Genomic DNA, 21828 nt, shown 5'->3' with positions numbered 1-21828 from the left:
TTGTAGATGTTGACAGATGTTTGTCTGTCAGTCTGTGTGTGTGTCTCCAGTCCAGTCAGTGCTGACCTGTTTGTTGTAGATGTTGACAGATGTCTGTCAGTCAGTCTGTGTGTGTCTCCAGTCCAGTCAATGCAGACCTGTTTGTTGTAGATGTTGACAGATGTCTGTCAGTCAGTCTGTGTGTGTGTGTGTCTCCAGTCCAGTCAGTGCAGACCTGTTTGTTGTAGATGTTGACAGATGTTTGTCTGTCAGTCTGTGTGTGTGTGTGTCTCCAGTCCAGTCAGTGCTGACCTGTTTGTTGTAGATGTTGACAGATGTCTGTCAGTCAGTCTGTGTGTGTGTGTGTCTCCAGTCCAGTCAGTGCAGACCTGTTTGTTGTAGATGTTGACAGATGTCTGTCAGTCAGTCTGTGTGTGTGTGTGTCTCCAGTCCAGTCAGTGCAGACCTGTTTGTTGTAGATGTTGACAGATGTCTGTCAGTCAGTCTGTGTGTGTGTGTGTCTCCAGTCCAGTCAGTGCAGACCTGTTTGTTGTAGATGTTGACAGATATCTGTCAGTCAGTCTGTGTGTGTGTCTCCAGTCCAGTCAGTGCTGACCTGTTTGTTGTAGATGTTGACAGATGTCTGTCAGTCAGTCTGTGTGTGTGTGTGTCTCCAGTCCAGTCAGTGCAGACCTGTTTGTTGTAGATGTTGACAGATGTTTGTCTGTCAGTCTGTGTGTGTGTGTGTCTCCAGTCCAGTCAGTGCTGACCTGTTTGTTGTAGATGTTGACAGATGTCTGTCAGTCAGTCTGTGTGTGTGTGTGTCTCCAGTCCAGTCAGTGCAGACCTGTTTGTTGTAGATGTTGACAGATGTCTGTCAGTCAGTCTGTGTGTGTGTGTGTCTCCAGTCCAGTCAGTGCAGACCTGTTTGTTGTAGATGTTGACAGATGTCTGTCAGTCAGTCTGTGTGTGTGTGTCTCCAGTCCAGTCAGTGCAGACCTGTTTGTTGTAGATGTTGACAGATGTCTGTCAGTCAGTCTGTGTGTGTGTGTCTCCAGTCCAGTCAGTGCTGACCTGTTTGTTGTAGATGTTGACAGATGTCTGTCAGTCAGTCTGTGTGTGTGTGTGTCTCCAGTCCAGTCAATGCAGACCTGTTTGTTGTAGATGTTGACAGATGTCTGTCAGTCAGTCTGTGTGTGTGTGTGTCTCCAGTCCAGTCAGTGCAGACCTGTTTGTTGTAGATGTTGACAGATGTCTGTCAGTCAGTCTGTGTGTGTGTGTGTCTCCAGTCCAGTCAGTGCAGACCTGTTTGTTGTAGATGTTGACAGATGTCTGTCAGTCAGTCTGTGTGTTTGTGTGTCTCCAGTCCAGTCAGTGCTGACCTGTTTGTTGTAGATGTTGACAGATGTCTGTCAGTCAGTCTGTGTGTGTGTGTGTCTCCAGTCCAGTCAGTGCAGACCTGTTTGTTGTAGATGTTGACAGATGTATGTCAGTCAGTCTGTGTGTGTGTGTGTCTCCAGTCCAGTCAGTGCAGACCTGTTTGTTGTAGATGTTGACAGATGTCTGTCAGTCAGTCTGTGTGTGTGTGTGTCTCCAGTCCAGTCAGTGCTGACCTGTTTGTTGTAGATGTTGACAGAGATCCTCTTTCGGACCACCAGTTCCATGGTGGCAGGGTGGCTGAGCTGCACCGTGGCTTTAATGATCACGTAGATACGCTCGTTGGGTGACGTCACGCGGTTCAGGTGCACAGAGTCGTGGATGGATGAGTCCCAGGAGCACACCGCTGACACCTGGTGGCAGGAGGACAAATGACAGACAGGAGTTAGTTACATGCTGTACTGCATGGTGGGAAAACACTCACAACTATTATTCTTAGGGTTACAAAATTCTGGTAAGTTTCCCAAAATTATTCCCAGGTTTTCCAGAAATCCTGATTGGAGGACTCCCGGGTTTCCTGCGTATTTCCTCCGAGAATCTTCCAACCGGGATTTCGGGAAAACGGGAAGTGGCCAGTGCATGTGCACACAAACACACACACACACACACACACACACACACACACACACACACACACACACACACACACACACACACACACACACACACAGTACTCTACCTCGTCATCACTGTGTCTGATGATGGGCAGGTAGAAGAATTGGCTGCCATGCTCCTTGGGCAGGATAGAGTTAACCCCGGCAGCGTTGGGTCCTGTTAACTGTTCATTCACTGTCAGGTTGTCTGCTGCAGAGGTGACAGAGACACACAGAGAGAGGGTCTGCAGTGGGGTCGCCAATTATTAAAAAAATGTATGAACAAAAAATTAAGAGAGCGGTATAGGACAACATTCAAATTTCTGTATATATTTATTTTCCTTTTAATGAGAGATTAAAATGCATGAATAGAAGGTTATTTGTTGATGTAAAAATTGAAATGTATCGATTTTAAGGTTGTGTCATTAGATTTGGGGTGGGGTAAGGTCGCAAAAAAAAATGGGGGAAAAAATGGGGTCCCCGCTGAAAAAGTTTGAATACCACTGGGTCAGAGGTAAAGTGGTTTAATGTCACTATTAAGGTGATTCCAGGCCTTACCATTCAAGTCCAGGAAGAGGACAGGGATGTGAGCTTCCATCCCAGCAGAGGGAGCGCTGCAACAGTGACACAGTAGAACACAGGGTCAAAGGCAGTACTACAGAGAGCCAAACTCTAAGGTTGTGTAATGTATAAAAGCAGACATACATTCAGTGATTATTTCATTCGGTGTATTAAAGAATGACCATCAGACTTACCAGTGGGCAGGGGCACCAGGTATACCACTGCCAGGCGCGGGCACCAGTACAGCGTTCCTCTCCTCAGTCAGCCCTACCCACTGTTCCACCAGCCTGGCCTCCCTCTCCATGTCCTCCTCTGACTTCTCTGGAGAGAGAGAGAGAGAGACAGAGAGAGAGAGAGAGAAAGACAGAGAGAGAGAGACAGAGAGAGAGACAGAGCGAGAGAGAGAGAGAGAGAGACAGAGAGAGAGAGAGAGAGAGAGACAGAGAGAGAGAGAGAGAGAGAGACAGAGAGAGAGAGAGAGAGAGAGAGAGAGAGAGAGAGAGAGAGAGAGAGAGAGAGAGAGAGAGAGAGAGAGAGAGAGAGAGAGAGAGAGAGAGAGAGAGAGAGAGAGAAGAGAGAGAGAGAGAGAGACAGAGAGAGAGAGAGACAGAGAGAGAGAGAGAGAGACAGAGAGAGAGACAGAGAGAGAGACAGAGAGAGAGAGAGAGACAGAGAGAGAGACAGAGACAGAGAGAGACAGAGAGAGAGAGAGAGAGAGACAGAGAGAGAGAGAGACAGAGAGAGAGAGAGAGAGACAGAGAGAGAGAGACAGAGAGAGAGACAGAGAGAGAGAGAGAGACAGAGAGAGAGACAGAGACACAGAGAGAGATTCACTATGGTGAATCACTAAAACAATACAGAAATACACTACGGAAAAAGAAGGAACAGCATGTCAGAAATCAGCTCAATGTAATTGAAGAATCCATAGACTCTAACCACTTCTGGGAAAATTGGAAAACACTAAACAAACAACAACACGAAGAGCTATCTATCCAAAACGGAGATGTATGGGTAAACCACTTCTCCAACCTTTTTGGCCATATAACAGAGAACAAACAGCAAAAAAATATACATGATCAAATGCAAATCTTAGAATCAACTATTAAAGACTACCAGAACCCACTGGATTCTCCAATTACATTGAATGAACTACAGGACAAAATACAAACCCTCCAACCCAAAAAGTCCTGTGGTGTTGATGGTATCCTCAATGAAATGATAAAATATACAGACCACAAATTTCAATTGGCTATACTTAAACTCTTTAACATCATCCTTATCTCTGGCATCTTCCCCAATATTTGGAACCAAGGACTGATCACCCCAATCCACAAAAGTGGAGACAAATTTGACCCCAATAACTACCGTGGGATATGCGTCAACAGCAACCTTGGGAAAATCCTCTGCATTATCATTAACAGCAGACTAGTTCATTTCCTCAGTGAAAACAATGTACTGAGCAAATGTCAAATTGGCTTTTTACCAAATTACCGTACGACAGACCACGTATTCACCCTGCACACCCTAATTGACAAACAAACAAACCAAAACAAAGGCAAAGTCTTCTCATGCTTTGTTGATTTCAAAAAAGCTTTTGACTCAATTTGGCATGAGGGTCTGCTATACAAATTGATGGAAAGTGGGGTTGGGGGAAAAACATACGACATTATAAAATCCATGTACACAAACAACAAGTGTGCGGTTAAAATTGGCAAAAAACACACACATTTCTTTCCACAGGGCCGTGGGGTGAGACAGGGATGCAGTTTAAGCCCCACCCTCTTCAACATATATATCAACGAATTGGCGAGGGCACTAGAACAGTCTGCAGCACCCGGCCTCACCCTACTAGAATCTGAAGTCAAATGTCTTCTGTTTGCTGATGATCTGGTGCTTCTGTCACCAACCAAGGAGGGCCTACAGCAGCACCTAGATCTTCTGCACAGATTCTGTCAGACCTGGGCCCTGACAGTAAATCTCAGTAAGACAAAAATAATGGTGTTCCAAAAAAGGTCCAGTTGCCAGGACCACAAATACAAATTCCATCTAGACACCGTTGCCCTAGAGCACACAAAAAACTATACATACCTCGGCCTAAACATCAGCGCCACAGGTAACTTCCACAAAGCTGTGAACGATCTGAGAGACAAGGCAAGAAGGGCCTTCTATGCCATCAAAAGGAACATAAAATTTGACATACCAATTAGGATCTGGCTAAAAATACTTGAATCAGTTATAGAACCCATTGCCCTTTATGGTTCTGAGGTCTGGGGTCCGCTCACCAACCAAGAATTCACAAAATGGGACAAACACCAAATTGAGACTCTGCATGCAGAATTCTGCAAAAATATCCTCCGTGTACAACGTAAAACACCAAATAATGCATGCAGAGCAGAATTAGGCCAATACCCGCTAATTATCAAAATCCAGAAAAGAGCCGTTAAATTCTATAACCACTTAAAAGGAAGCGATTCCCAAACCTTCCATAACAAAGCCATCACCTACAGAGAGATGAACTTGGAGAAGAGTCCCCTAAGTAAGCTTGTCCTGGGGCTCTGTTCACAAACACAAACAGACCCCACACAGCCCCAGGACAACAACAACAACAACAACACAATTAGACCCAACCAAATCATGAGAAAACAAAAAGAGAATTACTTGACACATTGGAAAGAACAAACAAATAAACAGAGCAAACTAGAATGCTATTTGGCCCTAAACAGAGAGTACACAGTGGCAGAATACCTGACCACTGTGACTGACCCAAACTTAAGGAAAGCTTTGACTATGTACAGACTCAGTGAGCATAGCCTTGCTATTGAGAAAGGCCGCCGTAGGCAGACCTGGCTCTCAAGAGAAGACAGGCTATGTGCACACTGCCCACAAAATGAGGTGGAAACTGAGCTGCACTTCCTAACCTCCTGCCAAATGTATGACCATATTAGAGACACATATTTCCCTCAGATTACAGCGATCCACAAAGAATTCGAAAACAAACCCAATTTTGATAAACTCCCTTATCTACTGGGTGAAAAACCACAGTGTGCCATCACAGCTGCAAGATTTGTGACCTGTTGCCACAAGAAAAGGGCAACCAGTGAAGAACAAACACCATTGTAAATACAACCCATATTTATGTTTATTTATTTTCCCATTTGTACTTTAACTATTTGCACATTGTTACAACACTGTATATATACATAATATGACATTTGAAATGTCTTTATTCTTTTGAAACTTCTGAGTGTAATGTTTACTGTTAATATTTATTGTTTATTTCACCTTTGTTTACTATCTACTTCACTTGCTTTGGCAATGTTAACATACGTTTCCCATGCCAATAAAGCCCTTAAATTGAAATTGAAATTGAATTGAGAGAGAGAGACAGAGAGAGAGAGGAGGGGGGGAGTGATAAAGGAAGGAGTGTGAGGAGGAAGAGTGTAACAGAAACCAAGTCCCAAAAGGGAAAAACCTGCCCACCAAGAATGCTGAATAAGCTAAATCAAGCACAACTAAAGTAATTGAAAGGACAGATCCAGGTCCAGAGTATAGCTGTATAGTCAGGCCTGGGACTCACCCTGTTTGTTGATGATCTTGTTGATCTGTTCGTCCAGGTACCCTTGTCGTTTGATGAGGGCCTCAGACCAGCGCTCCCTCACACAGTTCAGATCCTCCTCCTACAGGCCAAGAGAAGACAGTATCACTGTCAGTGGGCTGCAGCATTACAGGACGTTCAGTCAGGTCACATTTGGGCTGATTTGAATGGGCGCCAACGGCAGATTCATACTTCCTTTACCCCAGTCGACCCCACATGACCACCGTGAGAAGCCACAGTGTGAGGCCCTAAAAGCCAAGTCAAAGTTAATCCTCTTTCTCAAAGTGTATTGAAAAAAGTCCCAACCGCTATCAGGAAATGGAATGGCTCCCAGGCTCTGAGCCTTTAATGTACTGTTGCCTGATTAAAAGATTACATTACCATGATCAAACTACCCACCCAGCATGATCACGACCACACACATGCACACTCCACCCCCATTCCTGATTTCTCTCTCTCACACACACACACACACACACACACACACACACACACACACACACACACACACACACACACACACACATTGGAAAGGATGGGCCTGAGCAAAACACTGCACGGATTCACCAATCTTTATAAATAATAAATATGGATGACTTAATGGTAAGTTGAAAAATAAAACGGTGATGATCAGTGAGTCTGTACTACACTGGCCTGCTCAGGCCCATCCTCTGGAACACAGAGACACACCCACTGTTTCATGTCCTACCTGATTACATGGGGAGACCAACACTCTGTTCCATGTCCTACCTGATTACACGGGGAGACCAACATACAGAAACACTGACCCATTCCAATTGGTGGTTTTCAGTCAACCAAAGTGAAACAACCTCTGTGGAACTGAAAGTGAACTCAACTCCCCTGTCATGCAAAACGAGTCATGCATCGATGCAGCCATGCGTTGGTCATGTGATTGAGTGAGGTGAGGCACAACATGTCTCCTGCAGCAGCTCTTGAGTAGCAGGTTGAGAAGCAGACAGGACGGAGGTTAGTGTGTGTTGGTTTAACCTGAGGGACCGAGGGACAGACTGGACCACACACAGACAGACGACAGACAGACACCAGGGCACTGCCGAGTGGGAGGAAAGAAAGCCAGAATATGAGTGATCTATCTGGGCCTGGCGTGCTGCCTTAAAAAGGTTTTCTAATTGTTTTCTTTGGTTGGCTGACATTATTTATTTACAGTGAGGGAAAAAAAAGTATTTGATCCCCTGCTGATTTTGTACGTTTGCCCACTGACAAAGACATGGTCAGTCTATAATTTTAATGGTAGGTTTATTTGAACAGTGAGAGACAGAATAAAAACAAAAAAATCCAGAAAAACGCATGTCAAAAATGTTATAAATTGATTTGCATTTTAATGAGGGAAATAAGTATTTGACCCCTCTGCAAAACATGACAGTACTTGGTGGCAAAACCCTTGTTGGCAATCACAGAGGTCAGACGTTTCTTGTAGTTGGCCACCAGGTTTGCACACATCTCAGGAGGGATTTTGTCCCACTCCTCTTTGCAGATCTTCTCCAAGTCATTAAGGTTTCGAGCCTGACGTTTGGCAACTCGAACCTTCAGCTCCCTCCACAGATTTTCTATGGGATTAAGGTCTGGAGACTGGCTAGGCCACTCCAGGACCTTAATGTGCTTCTTCTTGAGCCACTCCTTTGTTGCCTTGGCCGTGTGTTTTGGGTCATTGTCATGCTGGAATAACCATCCACGACCCATTTTCAATGCCCTAGCTGAGGGAAGGAGGTTCTCACCCAAGATTTGATGGTACATGGCCCCGTCCAAGTTGTCCTGTCCCCTTAGCAGAAAAACACCCCCAAAGCATAATGTTTCCACCTCCATGTTTGACGGTGGGGATGGTGTTCTTGGGGTCATAGGCAGCATTCCTCCTCCTCCAAACACGGCGAGTTGAGTTGATGCCAAAGAGCTCGATTTGGTCTCATCTGACCACAACACTTTCACCCAGTTCTCCTCTGAATCATTCAGATGTTCATTGGCAAACTTCAGAAGGGCCTGTATATGTGCTTTCTCGAGCAGGGGGACCTTGCGGGAGCTGCAGGATTTCAGTCCTTCACGGCGTAGTGTGTTACCAATTGTTTTCTTGGTGACTATGGTCCCAGCTGCCTTGAGATCATTGACAAGATCCTCCCGTGTAGTTCTGAGCTGATTCCTCACCGTTCTCATGATCATTGCAACTCCACGAGGTGAGATCTTGCATGGAGCCCCAGGCCGAGGGAGATTGACAGTTCTTTTGTGTTTCTTCCATTTGCGAATAATCGCACCAACTGTTGTCACCTTCTCACCAAGCTGCTTGGCGATGGTCTTGTAGCCCATTCCAGCCTTGTGTAGGTCTACAATCTTGTCCCTGACATTCTTGGAGAGCTCTTTGGTCTTGGCCATGGTGGAGAGTTTGGAATCTGATTGATTGATTGCTTCTGTGGACAGTTGTCTTTTATACAGGTAACAAACTGAGATCAGGAGCACTCCCTTTAAGAGTGTGCTCCTAATCTCAGCTCGTTACCTGTATAAAAGACACCTGGGACCTGGGAGCCAGAAATCTTTCTGATTGAGAGGGGGTCAAATACTTATTTCCCTCATTAAAATGCAAATCAATTCATAACATTTTTGATATGCGTTTTTCTGGATTTTTTTATTGTTATTCTGTCTCTCACTGTTCAAATAAACCTACCATTAAAATTATAGACTGATCATTTCTTTGTCAGTGGGCAAACGTTCAAAATCAGCAGGGGATCAAATACTTTTTTCCCTCACTGTAGACCAGTGCCATCCATGTCCAACAATGTGCTTGGAGACAAGAGTTCTCCTCCAAAAGTGCACAACATTACCCAATCATGTTCCACTCTGTGAGGCCGGACCTAGGACCAGGGGTTTGTCCTGACCACTAGACCTGACCAGGGAAAACTCAGTGATCTAGATCTAGTCTCCTGTCTCCCACCCCCTACTCCTCTAGTCTCCCACCCCCTACTCCTCTAGTCTCCTGTCTCCCACCCCCTACTCCTCTAGTCTCCCACCCCCTACTCCTCTAGTCTCCTGTCTCCCACCCCCTACTCCTCTAGTCTCCCACCCCCTACTCCTCTAGTCTCCTGTCTCCCACCCCCTACTCCTCTAATCTCCTGTCTCCCACCCCCTACTCCTCTAGTCTCCCACCCCCTACTCCTCTAGTCTCCTGTCTCCCACCCCCTACTCCTCTAATCTCCTGTCTCCCACCCCCTACTCCTCTAGTCTCCCACCCCCTACTCCTCTAGTCTCCCACCCCCTACTCCTCTAGTCTCCTGTCTCCCACCCCCTACTCCTCTAATCTCCTGTCTCCCACCCCCTACTCCTCTAGTCTCCCACCCCCTACTTCTCTAGTCTCCTGTCTCCCACCCCCTACTCCTCTAGTCTCCCACCCCCTACTCCTCTAATCTCCTGTCTCCCACCCCCTACTCCTCTAGTCTCCTGTCTCCCACCCCCTACTCCTCTAGTCTCCTGTCTCCCACCCCCTACTCCTCTAGTCTCCTGTCTCCCACCCCCTACTCCTCTAGTCTCCCACCCCCTACTCCTCTAGTCTCCTGTCTCCCACCCCCTACTCCTCTAGTCTCCTGTCTCCCACCCCCTACTCCTCTAGTCTCCTGTCTCCCACCCCCTACTCCTCTAGTCTCCCACCCCTTACTCCTCTAGTCTCCTGTCTCCCACCCCCTACTCCTCTAGTCTCCTGTCTCCCACCCCCTACTCCTCTAGTCTCCTGTCTCCCACCCCCTACTTCTCTAGTCTCCTGTCTCCCACCCCCTACTCCTCTAGTCTCCTGTCTCCCACCCCCTACTCCTCTAGTCTCCTGTCTCCCACCCCCTACTCCTCTAGTCTCCTGTCTCCCACCCCCTACTCCTCTAGTCTCCTGTCTCCCACCCCCTACTCCTCTAGTCTCCTGTCTCCCACCCCCTACTCCTCTAGTCTCCTGCCTCCCATCCCCTACTCCTTTAGTCTCCTGTCTCCCATCCCCTACTCCTCTAGTCTCCTGCCTCCCACCCCCTACTCCTCTAGTCTCCTGTCTCCCACACCCTACTCCTCTAGTCTCCTGTCTCCCACCCCCTACTCCTCTAGTCTCCTGTCTCCCACCCCCTACTCCTCTAGTCTCCTGTCTCCCACCCCCTACTCCTCTAGTCTCCTGTCTCCCACCCCCTACTCCTCTAGTCTCCTGTCTCCCACCCCCTACTCCTCTAGTCTCCTGTCTCCCACCCCCTACTCCTCTAGTCTCCTGTCTCCCACCCCCTACTCCTCTAGTCTCCTGCCTCCCATCCCCTACTCCTCTAGTCTCCTGTCTCCCATCCCCTACTCCTCTAGTCTCCTGCCTCCCACCCCCTACTCCTCTAGTCTCCTGTCTCCCACACCCTACTCCTCTAGTCTCCTGTCTCCCACCCCCTACTCCTCTAGTCTCCTGTCTCCCATCCCCTACTCCTATAGTCTCCTGTCTCTCACCCCTACTCCTCTAGTCTCCTGTCTCCCACCCCCTACTCCTCTAGTCTCCTGTCTCCCATCCCCTACTCCTATAGTCTCCTGTCTCTCACCCCTACTCCTCTAGTCTCCTGTCTCCCATCCCCTACTCCTATAGTCTCCTGTCTCTCACCCCTACTCCTCTAGTCTCCTGTCTCCCACCCCCTACTCCTCTAGTCTCCTGTCTCCCACCCCCTACTCCTCTAGTCTCCTGTCTCCCATCCCCTACTCCTATAGTCTCCTGTCTCTCACCCCTACTCCTCTAGTCTCCTGCCTCCCACCCCCTACTCCTCTAGTCTCCTGTCTCCCACCCCCTACTCCTCTAGTCTCCCACCCCCTACTCCTCTAGTCTCCTGTCTCCCACCCCCTACTCCTCTAGTCTCCTGTCTCTCACCCCCTACTCCTCTAGTCTCCTGTCTCCCACCCCCTACTCCTATAGTCTCCTGTCTCCCACCCCCTACTCCTCTAGTCTCCTGTCTCCCACCCCCTACTCCTCTAGTCTCCTGTCTCCCATCCCCTACTCCTCTAGTCTCCCACCCCCTACTCCTCTAGTCTCCTGTCTCCCACCCCCTACTCCTCTAGTCTCCTGTCTCCCACCCCCTACTCCTCTAGTCTCCTGCCTCCCACCCCCTACTCCTCTAGTCTCCTGTCTCCCACCCCTACTCCTCTAGTCTCTCACCCCCTACTCCTCTAGTCTCCTGTCTCCCACCCCCTGCTCCTCTAGTCTCCTGCCTCCCACCCCCTACTCCTCTAGTCTCCTGTCTCCCACCCCCTACTCCTCTAGTCTCCTGTCTCCCACCCCCTACTCCTCTAGTCTCCTGTCTCCCATCCCCTACTCCTCTAGTCTCCTGTCTCCCAACCCCTACTTCTCTAGTCTCCTGCCTCCCACCCCCTACTCCTCTAGTCTCCTGTCTCCCACCCCTACTCCTCTAGTCTCCCACCCCCTACTCCTCTAGTCTCCTGTCTCTCACCCCCTGCTCCTCTAGTCTCCTGTCTCCCACCCCCTACTCCTCTAGTCTCCTGTCTCCCACCCCCTACTCCTCTAGTCTCCTGTCTCCCACCCCCTACTCCTCTAGTCTCCTGTCTCCCACCCCCTACTCCTCTAGTCTCCTGTCTCCCACCCCCTACTTCTCTAGTCTCCTGTCTCCCACCCCCTACTCCTCTAGTCTCCTGCCTCCCACCCCCTACTCCTCTAGTCTCCTGTCTCCCACCCCCTACTCCTCTAGTCTCCTGTCTCCCACCCCCTACTCCTCTAGTCTCCTGTCTCCCACCCCCTACTCCTCTAGTCTCCTGTCTCCCATCCCCTACTCCTCTAGTCTCCTGTCTCCCACCCCTACTCCTCTAGTCTCCTGTCTCCCACCCCCTACTCCTCTAGTCTCCTGCCTCCCACCCCCTACTCCTCTAGTCTCCTGTCTCCCATCCCCTACTCCTCTAGTCTCCCACCCCCTACTCCTCTAGTCTCCTGTCTCCTGTCTCCCACCCCCTACTCCTCTAGTCTCCTGTCTCCCACCCCCTACTCCTCTAGTCTCCTGTCTCCCACCCCCTACTCCTCTAGTCTCCCACCCCCTACTCCTCTAGTCTCCTGTCTCCCACTCCCTACTCCTCTAGTCTCCTGTCTCCCACCCCCTACTCCTCTAGTCTCCTGTCTCCCACCCCCTACTCCTCTAGTCTCCCACCCCCTACTCCTCTAGTCTCCTGTCTCCCACCCCCTACTCCTCTAGTCTCCTGTCTCCCACCCCCTACTCCTCTAGTCTCCTGTCTCCCACTCCCTACTCCTCTAGTCTCCTGTCTCCCACCCCCTACTCCTCTAGTCTCCTGTCTCCCACCCCCTACTCCTCTAGTCTCCTGTCTCCCACCCCCTACTCCTCTAGTCTCCTGTCTCCCACCCCCTACTCCTCTAGTCTCCCACCCCCTACTCCTCTAGTCTCCTGTCTCCCACCCCCTACTCCTCTAGTCTCCTGTCTCCCACCCCCTACTCCTCTAGTCTCCTGTCTCCCACCCCCTACTCCTCTAGTCTCCTGTCTCCCACCCCCTACTCCTCTAGTCTCCTGTCTCCCACCCCCTACTCCTCTAGTCTCCTGTCTCCCACCACCTACTCCTCTAGTCTCCCACCCCCTACTCCTCTAGTCTCCTGTCTCCCACCCCCTACTCCTCTAGTCTCCTGTCTCCCACCCCCTACTCCTCTAGTCTCCTGTCTCCCACCCCCTACTCCTCTAGTCTCCTGCCTCCCACCCCCTACTCCTCTAGTCTCCTGTCTCCCATCCCCTACTCCTCTAGTCTCTCACCCCCTACTCCTCTAGTCTCCTGTCTCCCACCCCCTGCTCCTCTAGTCTCCTGCCTCCCACCCCCTGCGGCCCCTTCTCAGTTGCGCCCCCCTGTCTGCAAGCACATGACCAGAAGCTGGTTTCCATCCATCATGCCTCGTCATCATCATTGGCAGTAGTTAGGGTTGAACATTTCTGGGAAATCATCAAAAAAAAATCCAAGGTTTTCCAGAAATCCCACTTGGAGGATTCCCGGATTTCCTGTTAATTCCATCTTGATTCCATCTGGAAAACCTGGGATTTATATATATATATATATATATATATATAATTTTTTTTACAGTTATGGGAGTACTAGGAGGCAGCACCATCCATCCATCATGCCTCATCATCATTGGCAGCAGTAGCAGCAGCAGCAGCAGTAGCAGACTGAGGAGTTACAGTATACCTGATAACTATCCATATCTCCATCCTCCTCCTCCTCCCTCTGGCAGGACAGAACACAGCACAGTACAGTACACTCAGTCAGACAGACAGACAGGCAGACAGACAGACAGACAGACAGGCAGACAGACAGACACTCAGTCAGTCAGACAGACAGACAGACAGACAGACAGACAGACAGACAGACACTCAGTCAGTCAGACAGACAGACAGACAGACACTCAGTCAGTCAGACAGACAGACAGGCAGACAGACAGACACTCAGTCAGACAGACAGGCAGACAGAGTGGAGTATTTCTAGCCTACACACTACTCTCCACTGTCTGTAAGTGGCTCTGGATAAGAGCGTCTGCTAAATGACTAACATGTCAAATGTAAATACACTACACCTAGGGTCAGTGGCACTGGAGATGTCACTGGCTAACTAAATTACATTGTGTTTCTTCTCGAAAAGTTTGTAGCAGTGGGGGTAAAAGGTTGCTTATCGGTCCTTCTACATAAAAATGACCCCCCCCCTCCCCCCCTCTCCCAGATCATTTTTATGTAGATGAACTGAGAAGCTCAGTTCTGGTGACTTTTTAAAAGGACGTTGTACTCCAAAATGAATGAACATCAAATTATGCTGACTCCCATCTAAAATATAATTTCCACCTCCAGAATTAAGCCCGATAACATATTGGCAAAAATATATTTTAAACATACTGGTCCATCCATACAGCCTATGCATGGTCCATATTATCAGGGATGCTATTAGCAACAGGCATTATCCCCTGTAGTCCAACTGATGCAGCATAGTGGTTATAAATACATAGGCTGAAGCATGGGGTTGTCCTTCTGCATTTACCCTATTGGGTTAATCATTAGCTAGATCCCAAATGTGATCTTTTAACTAGTTAGCATCCTATTGATGAATTTTATGTCCCATATAATTTAGGCCTACCTGTTAGGGTAGCGTGGGGTAAACCGTCGCCCGGGGTAATACGCCCCCTGCCTGTACTTCTCACAGAAACCATTTCAAGTCACAATTTTTTCCCCCAACACTTTCCCTGGTTGCCACTACTCTTGCTCAACTAAAATGTAATCTGTCTCATCACAATTTTTTTAAGTCACTCCCAAAACATGATTTTGAGATAGGTTGGCGTTTTATTCCCCAAAAAAACTCTGGGTTAAAAAAACCAACAACATTTATACAGAAATTAAATGGTGCAGTTCGTACATATTTAAGAGTTGAGAAATAAATAAAGCAGGACTGGAAAGCTGAGATTCCCCTCTCTTTCACAAAAGCCATTAAAACCGCTGTTCTCCCACGTGATTGCAAGAATTGTTGTGCATTGACTGCTTGTCAGTTTCCCTCACTATGGCACTCGTAACTTGAATGCGCCTCGAGCTTAATTTCTTTCTTGCATAGAACACAACACAACAACAAGCCAACGAGGTAAATAGATCAACTATTCTATTAGGGTCTGAGTTTTCTATTCATTACTCGTTTTGTTTGCAGAAGAAAAGTAAATGTGGAATGTTCTGGCATAATAAAAAAAAAAATAATTGTCATTTAGCAGACGCTCTTATCCAGAGCGACTTACAGGAGCAATTAGGGTTAAGTGCCTTGCTCAAGGGCATATCGGCAGATTTTTCACATAGTCGGCTCGGGGATAAATGTAGAATGTTCTGGCATCTTCAAAGTGCACCTCGGCAGAAATATTTGTTTTATGTTCCATATTTTTTGGGGGCGTGGCGGAAATGATTTTGCCGTGGCGCAGCGCCACAGCTAAAATGACTGCAGTGGAAACACTGTAGTCAACTTAAGGTGAAAAATAGTGGTCCAACTAGGAAATAGCCTAACCAGATCACTCAATGTATTCGATTGATACACAACAGTCAAATGTGTTGACCTTTCTACATTCTACACAGCAGATGAATATATTTCTATGGTTCCATCATTCTACAGATGTCTCCCTCCAGTGGAATAATTGATGATTGGCACCTTTCTTTCCCTACATCAGACAGCTTTGACATGGTAGCCTAAGGATCTTCCATCTGAAAACTACAGGATGCGGAGATTGATTATTGCTAGGATTTCATCCAGATACACAGTACAGTATTATAATACTGTAGATATCTCCAGTCCACCATTAGGCAGTAGAACTGTAGTCTAGTGCTAGGATCTCATCCCAGGGCATGGTGTGTGTCTCTGTGTGTGTGTCTCTCTGTGTGTGTGTGTGTGTGTGTGTGTGTATGTATGTGTGTTACAGTAATGTGAACCCATACATTCTGCATCCTTCATTAGATTTACAGACAGCCTTACAGCAGCCCATAATCTAGTCATGGCAGTAGGCCCAGAACCAGAATCACCACCCGCTAGTCACACCACCACCATCACCATCTCCACTATCACCATCACCATCTCCATCTCCACTATCACCATCACCATCTCCATCTCCACTATCACCATCACCATCTCCATCTCCACTATCACCATCACCATCTCCATCACCACTATCACCATCACAATCCCCACCATCACCACTATCACCATCACCAACATGCTACATGAGTTTCCTTGACCAATACAGTACATATAACACCACATTTGTATATTTTTAAAGCGGACGCAAATCTGACATTTAACATTGCCACACATATCTTGCTAATTATTTGATATAGCAATATGCTGGATGTGATTGTGTGTGTGTGTGATAGTGTGTGTGTAGTGGTGTGTGCCACTGACCTGATAGCTGTCCAGGGGTCTCTGCAGCTTGGTGGAGCGTGCAGACACACAGCCGACAGAGACAGACAGAACAGCCTCCACCAACAGAGGAAGAGTCCCAGAGTCCTGCACCTGCTTCACACACACCTGCAGCCTGCGAGAGTGACCCTGAGAACACACACGCCATCCATGTAGCCTGCTTAACATACAGACGGCCAATTACAATGAAGATAAGCACAGAAGAAAACCAGGACAAACAGGAAATTAGACGGCGTTCATCTTTTCCATTCATTTGGGATTGAGGCAATGAGGCATATAACTGGATCTACACAACCGATGTCGTGAGACGTGGTTTCATCTTGACATCACTCTACTTTTAAGGGCTGGAAACATCTGACAAACTTTATGAGTGAAATGTCCCTTTAAAAGTTGCTTTAGCACTGCTTATTTATTGGTGTCCAGGTCACTATTTATCCATGGAGTCTGTGCTGTCCTGTTACCTGTCTGAGCTGGAACACTCCTCCAGTACTGATGTCCTTCCCTGGCTGTGTTACCTGTCTGAGCTGGAACACTCCTCCAGTACTGATGTCCTTCCCTGGCTGTGTTACCTGTCTGAGCTGGAACACTCCTCCAGTACTGATGTCCTTCTCAGGCTGTGTTACCTGTCTGAGCTGGAACACTCCTCCAGTACTGATGTCCTTCTCAGGCTGTGTTACCTGTCTGAGCTGGAACACTCCTCCAGTACTGATGTCCTTCCCTGGCTGTGTTACCTGTCTGAGCTGGAACACTCCTCCAGTACTGATGTCCTTCTCAGGCTGTGTTACCTGTCTGAGCTGGAACACTCCTCCAGTACTGATGTCCTTCTCAGGCTGTGTTACCTGTCTGAGCTGGAACACTCCTCCAGTACTGATGTCCTTCCCTGGCTGTGTTACCTGTCTGAGCTGGAACACTCCTCCAGTACTGATGTCCTTCTCAGGCTGTTACCTGTCTGAGCTGGAACACTCCTCCAGTACTGATGTCCTTCTCAGGCTGTGTTACCTGTCTGAGCTGGAACACTCCTCCAGTACTGATGTCCTTCCCTGGCTGTGTTACCTGTCTGAGCTGGAACACTCCTCCAGTACTGATGTCCTTCTCAGGCTGTGTTACCTGTCTGAGCTGGAACACTCCTCCAGTACTGATGTCCTTCTCAGGCTGTGTTACCTGTCTGAGCTGGAACACTCCTCTAGTACTGATGTCCTTCTCAGGCTGTGTTACCTGTCTGAGCTGGAACACTCCTCCAGTAATGATGTCCTTCTCAGGCTGTGTTACCTGTCTGAGCTGGAACACTCCTCCAGTACTGATGTCCTTCTCAGGCTGTGTTACCTGTCTGAGCTGGAACACTCCTCCAGTACTGATGTCCTTCTCAGGCTGTGTTACCTGTCTGAGCTGGAACACTCCTCCAGTACTGATGTCCTTCTCAGGCTGTGTTACCTGTCTGAGCTGGAACACTCCTCCAGTACTGATGTCCTTCTCAGGCTGTGTTACCTGTCTGAGCTGGAACACTCCTCCAGTACTGATGTCCTTCTCAGGCTGTGTTACCTGTCTGAGCTGGAACACTCCTCCAGTACTGATGTCCTTCTCTGGCTGTGTTACCTGTCTGAGCTGGAACACTCCTCCAGTACTGATGTCCTTCTCAGGCTGTGTTACCTGTCTGAGCTGGAACACTCCTCCAGTACTGATGTCCTTCTCAGGCTGTGTTACCTGTCTGAGCTGGAACACTCCTCCAGTACTGATGTCCTTCTCAGGCTGTGTTACCTGTCTGAGCTGGAACACTCCTCCAGTACTGATGTCCTTCTCAGGCTGTGTTACCTGTCTGAGCTGGAACACTCCTCCAGTACTGATGTCCTTCTCTGGCTGTGTTACCTGTCTGAGCTGGAACACTCCTCCAGTACTGATGTCCTTCTCAGGCTGTGTTACCTGTCTGAGCTGGAACACTCCTCCAGTACTGATGTCCTTCTCAGGCTGTGTTACCTGTCTGAGCTGGAACACTCCTCCAGTACTGATGTCCTTCTCAGGCTGTGTTACCTGTCTGAGCTGGAACACTCCTCCAGTACTGATGTCCTTCCCTGGCTGTGTTACCTGTCTGAGCTGGAACACTCCTCCAGTACTGATGTCCTTCCCTGGCTGTGTTACCTGTCTGAGCTGGAACACTCCTCCAGTACTGATGTCCTTCCCTGGCTGTGTTACCTGTCTGAGCTGGAACACTCCTCCAGTACTGATGTCCTTCTCAGGCTGTGTTACCTGTCTGAGCTGGAACACTCCTCCAGTACTGATGTCCTTCTCAGGCTGTGTTACCTGTCTGAGCTGGAACACTCCTCCAGTACTGATGTCCTTCCCTGGCTGTGTTACCTGTCTGAGCTGGAACACTCCTCCAGTACTGATGTCCTTCTCAGGCTGTGTTACCTGTCTGAGCTGGAACACTCCTCCAGTACTGATGTCCTTCTCAGGCTGTGTTACCTGTCTGAGCTGGAACACTCCTCCAGTACTGATGTCCTTCCCTGGCTGTGTTACCTGTCTGAGCTGGAACACTCCTCCAGTACTGATGTCCTTCTCAGGCTGTGTTACCTGTCTGAGCTGGAACACTCCTCCAGTACTGATGTCCTTCTCAGGCTGCATCTCTACATCAGAGTAGTCCCCCTGCTCATTCAGCTCCTGGATAGAAGCCCACAGCTCAATCCGACGAGACACCTCACTCCACCTGCAGGGGGACACACCACAGGCGGGTGGCGGGTGAGTTTGTGTGTGTGTGTGTGTGTGTGTGTGTGTGTGTGTGTGTGTGTGTGTGTTTGTGTGTGTGTGTGTGTGTGTGGTGCATGCATTCATGTATCCTTGAGATTATACATGCACGATATGTATGTACTCTACACACTGTGTGTGTGTGTGTGTACCTGTCTCGTAGTGTGCGTGTCTTGGCTTGCAGTGCGTCCAGCTCCCAGAGAGAGCGTCCGTTCCCGGCACAGCGGTGACCCCACACCTCGATGGCCAGCGCCCCGTCTGAGATGAACTCTAAAAACTCCTCCGTCACATGGACCACATTGTCCTACACACAGAGAGAGGGGAGGAACATGTGGATATACAATATCAAATATTAAATATTGGCAGAAATATTAGAATAATGGTGACATAATGGGTCCTGGTCAAAAGTAGTAAACTGTATAGGGAACAGGGTGCCCTTTGGGATGCAGACATATTCCAACTAGAATCCTCAGCATCAGTGTCAGCGCCAGCCAGCAGAGGATGGTGTGAAATAACTTTCCCAAAATTCCCAGGTTTTCCAGAAATCCCAGTTGAAGAGTCCCGGAATCAGGAGGGAATCAGGAGGAAATCCAGATACCTCCAACCGGGAATTCTGGAAAACCTGGGAATTTTAGGAAAGTTACCAGAATTTTGTAACCCACCTTGCAGTGGTCGAAGCGGACAGTGAACTGGGCGTCGGGGGTGCGGGGCGTGGTGGGCGTGTCTGGGCTGACCATGGGCGGGGCCACCGTAGGCTCTGCCCCCTCCCAGAAGGTGTACTGGCAGAAGACAAAGTTGGACAGGTTGAGAGGCAGCCCCGTGGCCTCCCTGATACGTACCTGTAGAGAAGAAGATTACATTATTGTCCAATCTACACAGATCCAATGGAAGATGTTCCAAATCCTCCAAAAGACACACAGACACATACTGAGGAGTTAGAACAGAGGACAGTTATATATACTGAGGAGTTAGAACAGAGGACAGTTATATATACTGAGGAGTTAGAACAGAGGACAGTTATATATACTGAGGAGTTAGAACAGAGGACAGTTATATATACTGAGGAGTTAGAACAGAGGACAGTTATATATACTGAGGAGTTAGAACAGAGGACAGTTATATATACTGAGGAGTTAGAACAGAGGACAGTTATATATACTGAGGAGTTAGAACAGAGGACAGTTATATATACTGAGGAGTTAGAACAGAGGACAGTTATATATACTGAGGAGTTAGAACAGAGGACAGTTATATATTCTGAGGAGTTAGAACAGAGGACAGTTATATATACTGAGGGGTTAGAACAGAGGACAGTTATATATACCTGAGGGGTTAGAACAGAGGACAGTTATATATACTGAGGGGTTAGAACAGAGGACAGTTATATATACTGAGGGGTTAGAACAGAGGACAGTTATATATACTGAGGAGTTAGAACAGAGGACAGTTATATATACTGAGGAGTTAGAACAGAGGACAGTTATATATACTGAGGAGTTAGAACAGAGGACAGTTATATATACTGAGGAGTTAGAACAGAGGACAGTTATATATACTGAGGAGGTTAGAACAGAGGACAGTTATATATACTGAGGGGTTAGAACAGAGGACAGTTATATATACTGAGGAGTTAGAACAGAGGACAGTTATATATACTGAGGAGTTAGAACAGAGACAGTTATATATACTGAGGAGTTAGAACAGAGGACAGTTATATATACTGAGGAGTTAGAACAGAGGACAGTTATATATACTGAGGAGTTAGAACAGAGGACAGTTATATATACTGAGGAGTTAGAACAGAGGACAGTTATATATACTGAGGAGTTAGAACAGAGGACAGTTATATATTCTGAGGAGTTAGAACAGAGGACAGTTATATATACTGAGGGTTTAGAACAGAGGACAGTTATATATACTGAGGGGTTAGAACAGAGGACAGTTATATATACTGAGGGTTAGAACAGAGGACAGTTTATATATACTGAGGCGTTAGAACAGAGGACAGTTATATATACTGAGGAGTTAGAACAGAGGACAGTTATATATACTGAGGAGTTAGAACAGAGGACAGTTATATATACTGAGGAGTTAGAACAGAGGACAGTTATATATACTGAGGAGTTAGAACAGAGGACAGTTATATATACTGAGGAGTTAGAACAGAGGACAGTTATATATACTGAGGGGTTAGAACAGAGGACAGTTATATATACTGAGGAGTTAGAACAGAGGACAGTTATATATACTGAGGAGTTAGAACAGAGGACAGTTATATATACTGAGGAGTTAGAACAGAGGACAGTTATATATACTGAGGAGTTAGAACAGAGGACAGTTATATATACTGAGGAGTTAGAACAGAGGACAGTTATATATACTGAGGAGTTAGAACAGAGGACAGTTATATATACTGAGGAGTTAGAACAGAGGACAGTTATATATACTGAGGAGTTAGAACAGAGGACAGTTATATATACTGAGGAGTTAGAACAGAGGACAGTTATATATACTGAGGAGTTAGAACAGAGGACAGTTATATATACTGAGGAGTTAGAACAGAGGACAGTTATATATACTGAGGAGTTAGAACAGAGGACAGTTATATATACTGAGGAGTTAGAACAGAGGACAGTTATATATACTGAGGAGTTAGAACAGAGGACAGTTATATATACTGAGGAGTTAGAACAGAGGACAGTTATATATACTGAGGAGTTAGAACAGAGGACAGTTATATATACTGAGGAGTTAGAACAGAGGACAGTTATATATACTGAGGAGTTAGAACAGAGGACAGTTATATATACTGAGGAGTTAGAACAGAGGACAGTTATATATACTGAGGAGTTAGAACAGAGGACAGTTATATATACTGAGGAGTTAGAACAGAGGACAGTCATACTATGGCACCCGTTGAGCAGTTAAGGGGTTAAGTGCCTTGCTCAAAGGCACAATGGCAGGAGATGGCATCTAGGACAA

At 47.5% G+C, this 21828-nt stretch overlaps 1 protein-coding gene across 1 annotated transcript in view; it reads right to left on the bottom strand.

Annotated features, from left to right (window-relative positions):
• The window catches only part of LOC311139281 (kinesin-like protein KIF13A), a gene marked incomplete at its 5' end in the record, with an annotated part of 125731 nt that overhangs the window by 24674 nt on the left and 79229 nt on the right, over nt 1–21828 (bottom strand). The window contains 10 exons of the mRNA XM_084174167.1: nt 1593–1769; nt 2096–2220; nt 2568–2623; nt 2765–2891; nt 6148–6247; nt 13369–13407; nt 16093–16239; nt 18676–18808; nt 18999–19150; nt 19509–19685. Of these exons, the coding sequence (XP_084030293.1) occupies nt 1593–1769; nt 2096–2220; nt 2568–2623; nt 2765–2891; nt 6148–6247; nt 13369–13407; nt 16093–16239; nt 18676–18808; nt 18999–19150; nt 19509–19685 (1233 nt within the window). The remainder of the gene's footprint in view (nt 1–1592; nt 1770–2095; nt 2221–2567; nt 2624–2764; nt 2892–6147; nt 6248–13368; nt 13408–16092; nt 16240–18675; nt 18809–18998; nt 19151–19508; nt 19686–21828) is intronic.

Source organism: Coregonus lavaretus (assembly GCF_964263955.1).
Source record: "Coregonus lavaretus genome assembly, chromosome: 13".
In the NCBI taxonomy this organism is placed as follows: Eukaryota; Metazoa; Chordata; class Actinopteri; order Salmoniformes; family Salmonidae; genus Coregonus; species Coregonus lavaretus.
This window is presented reverse-complemented; position numbering and strand designations above follow the sequence as displayed.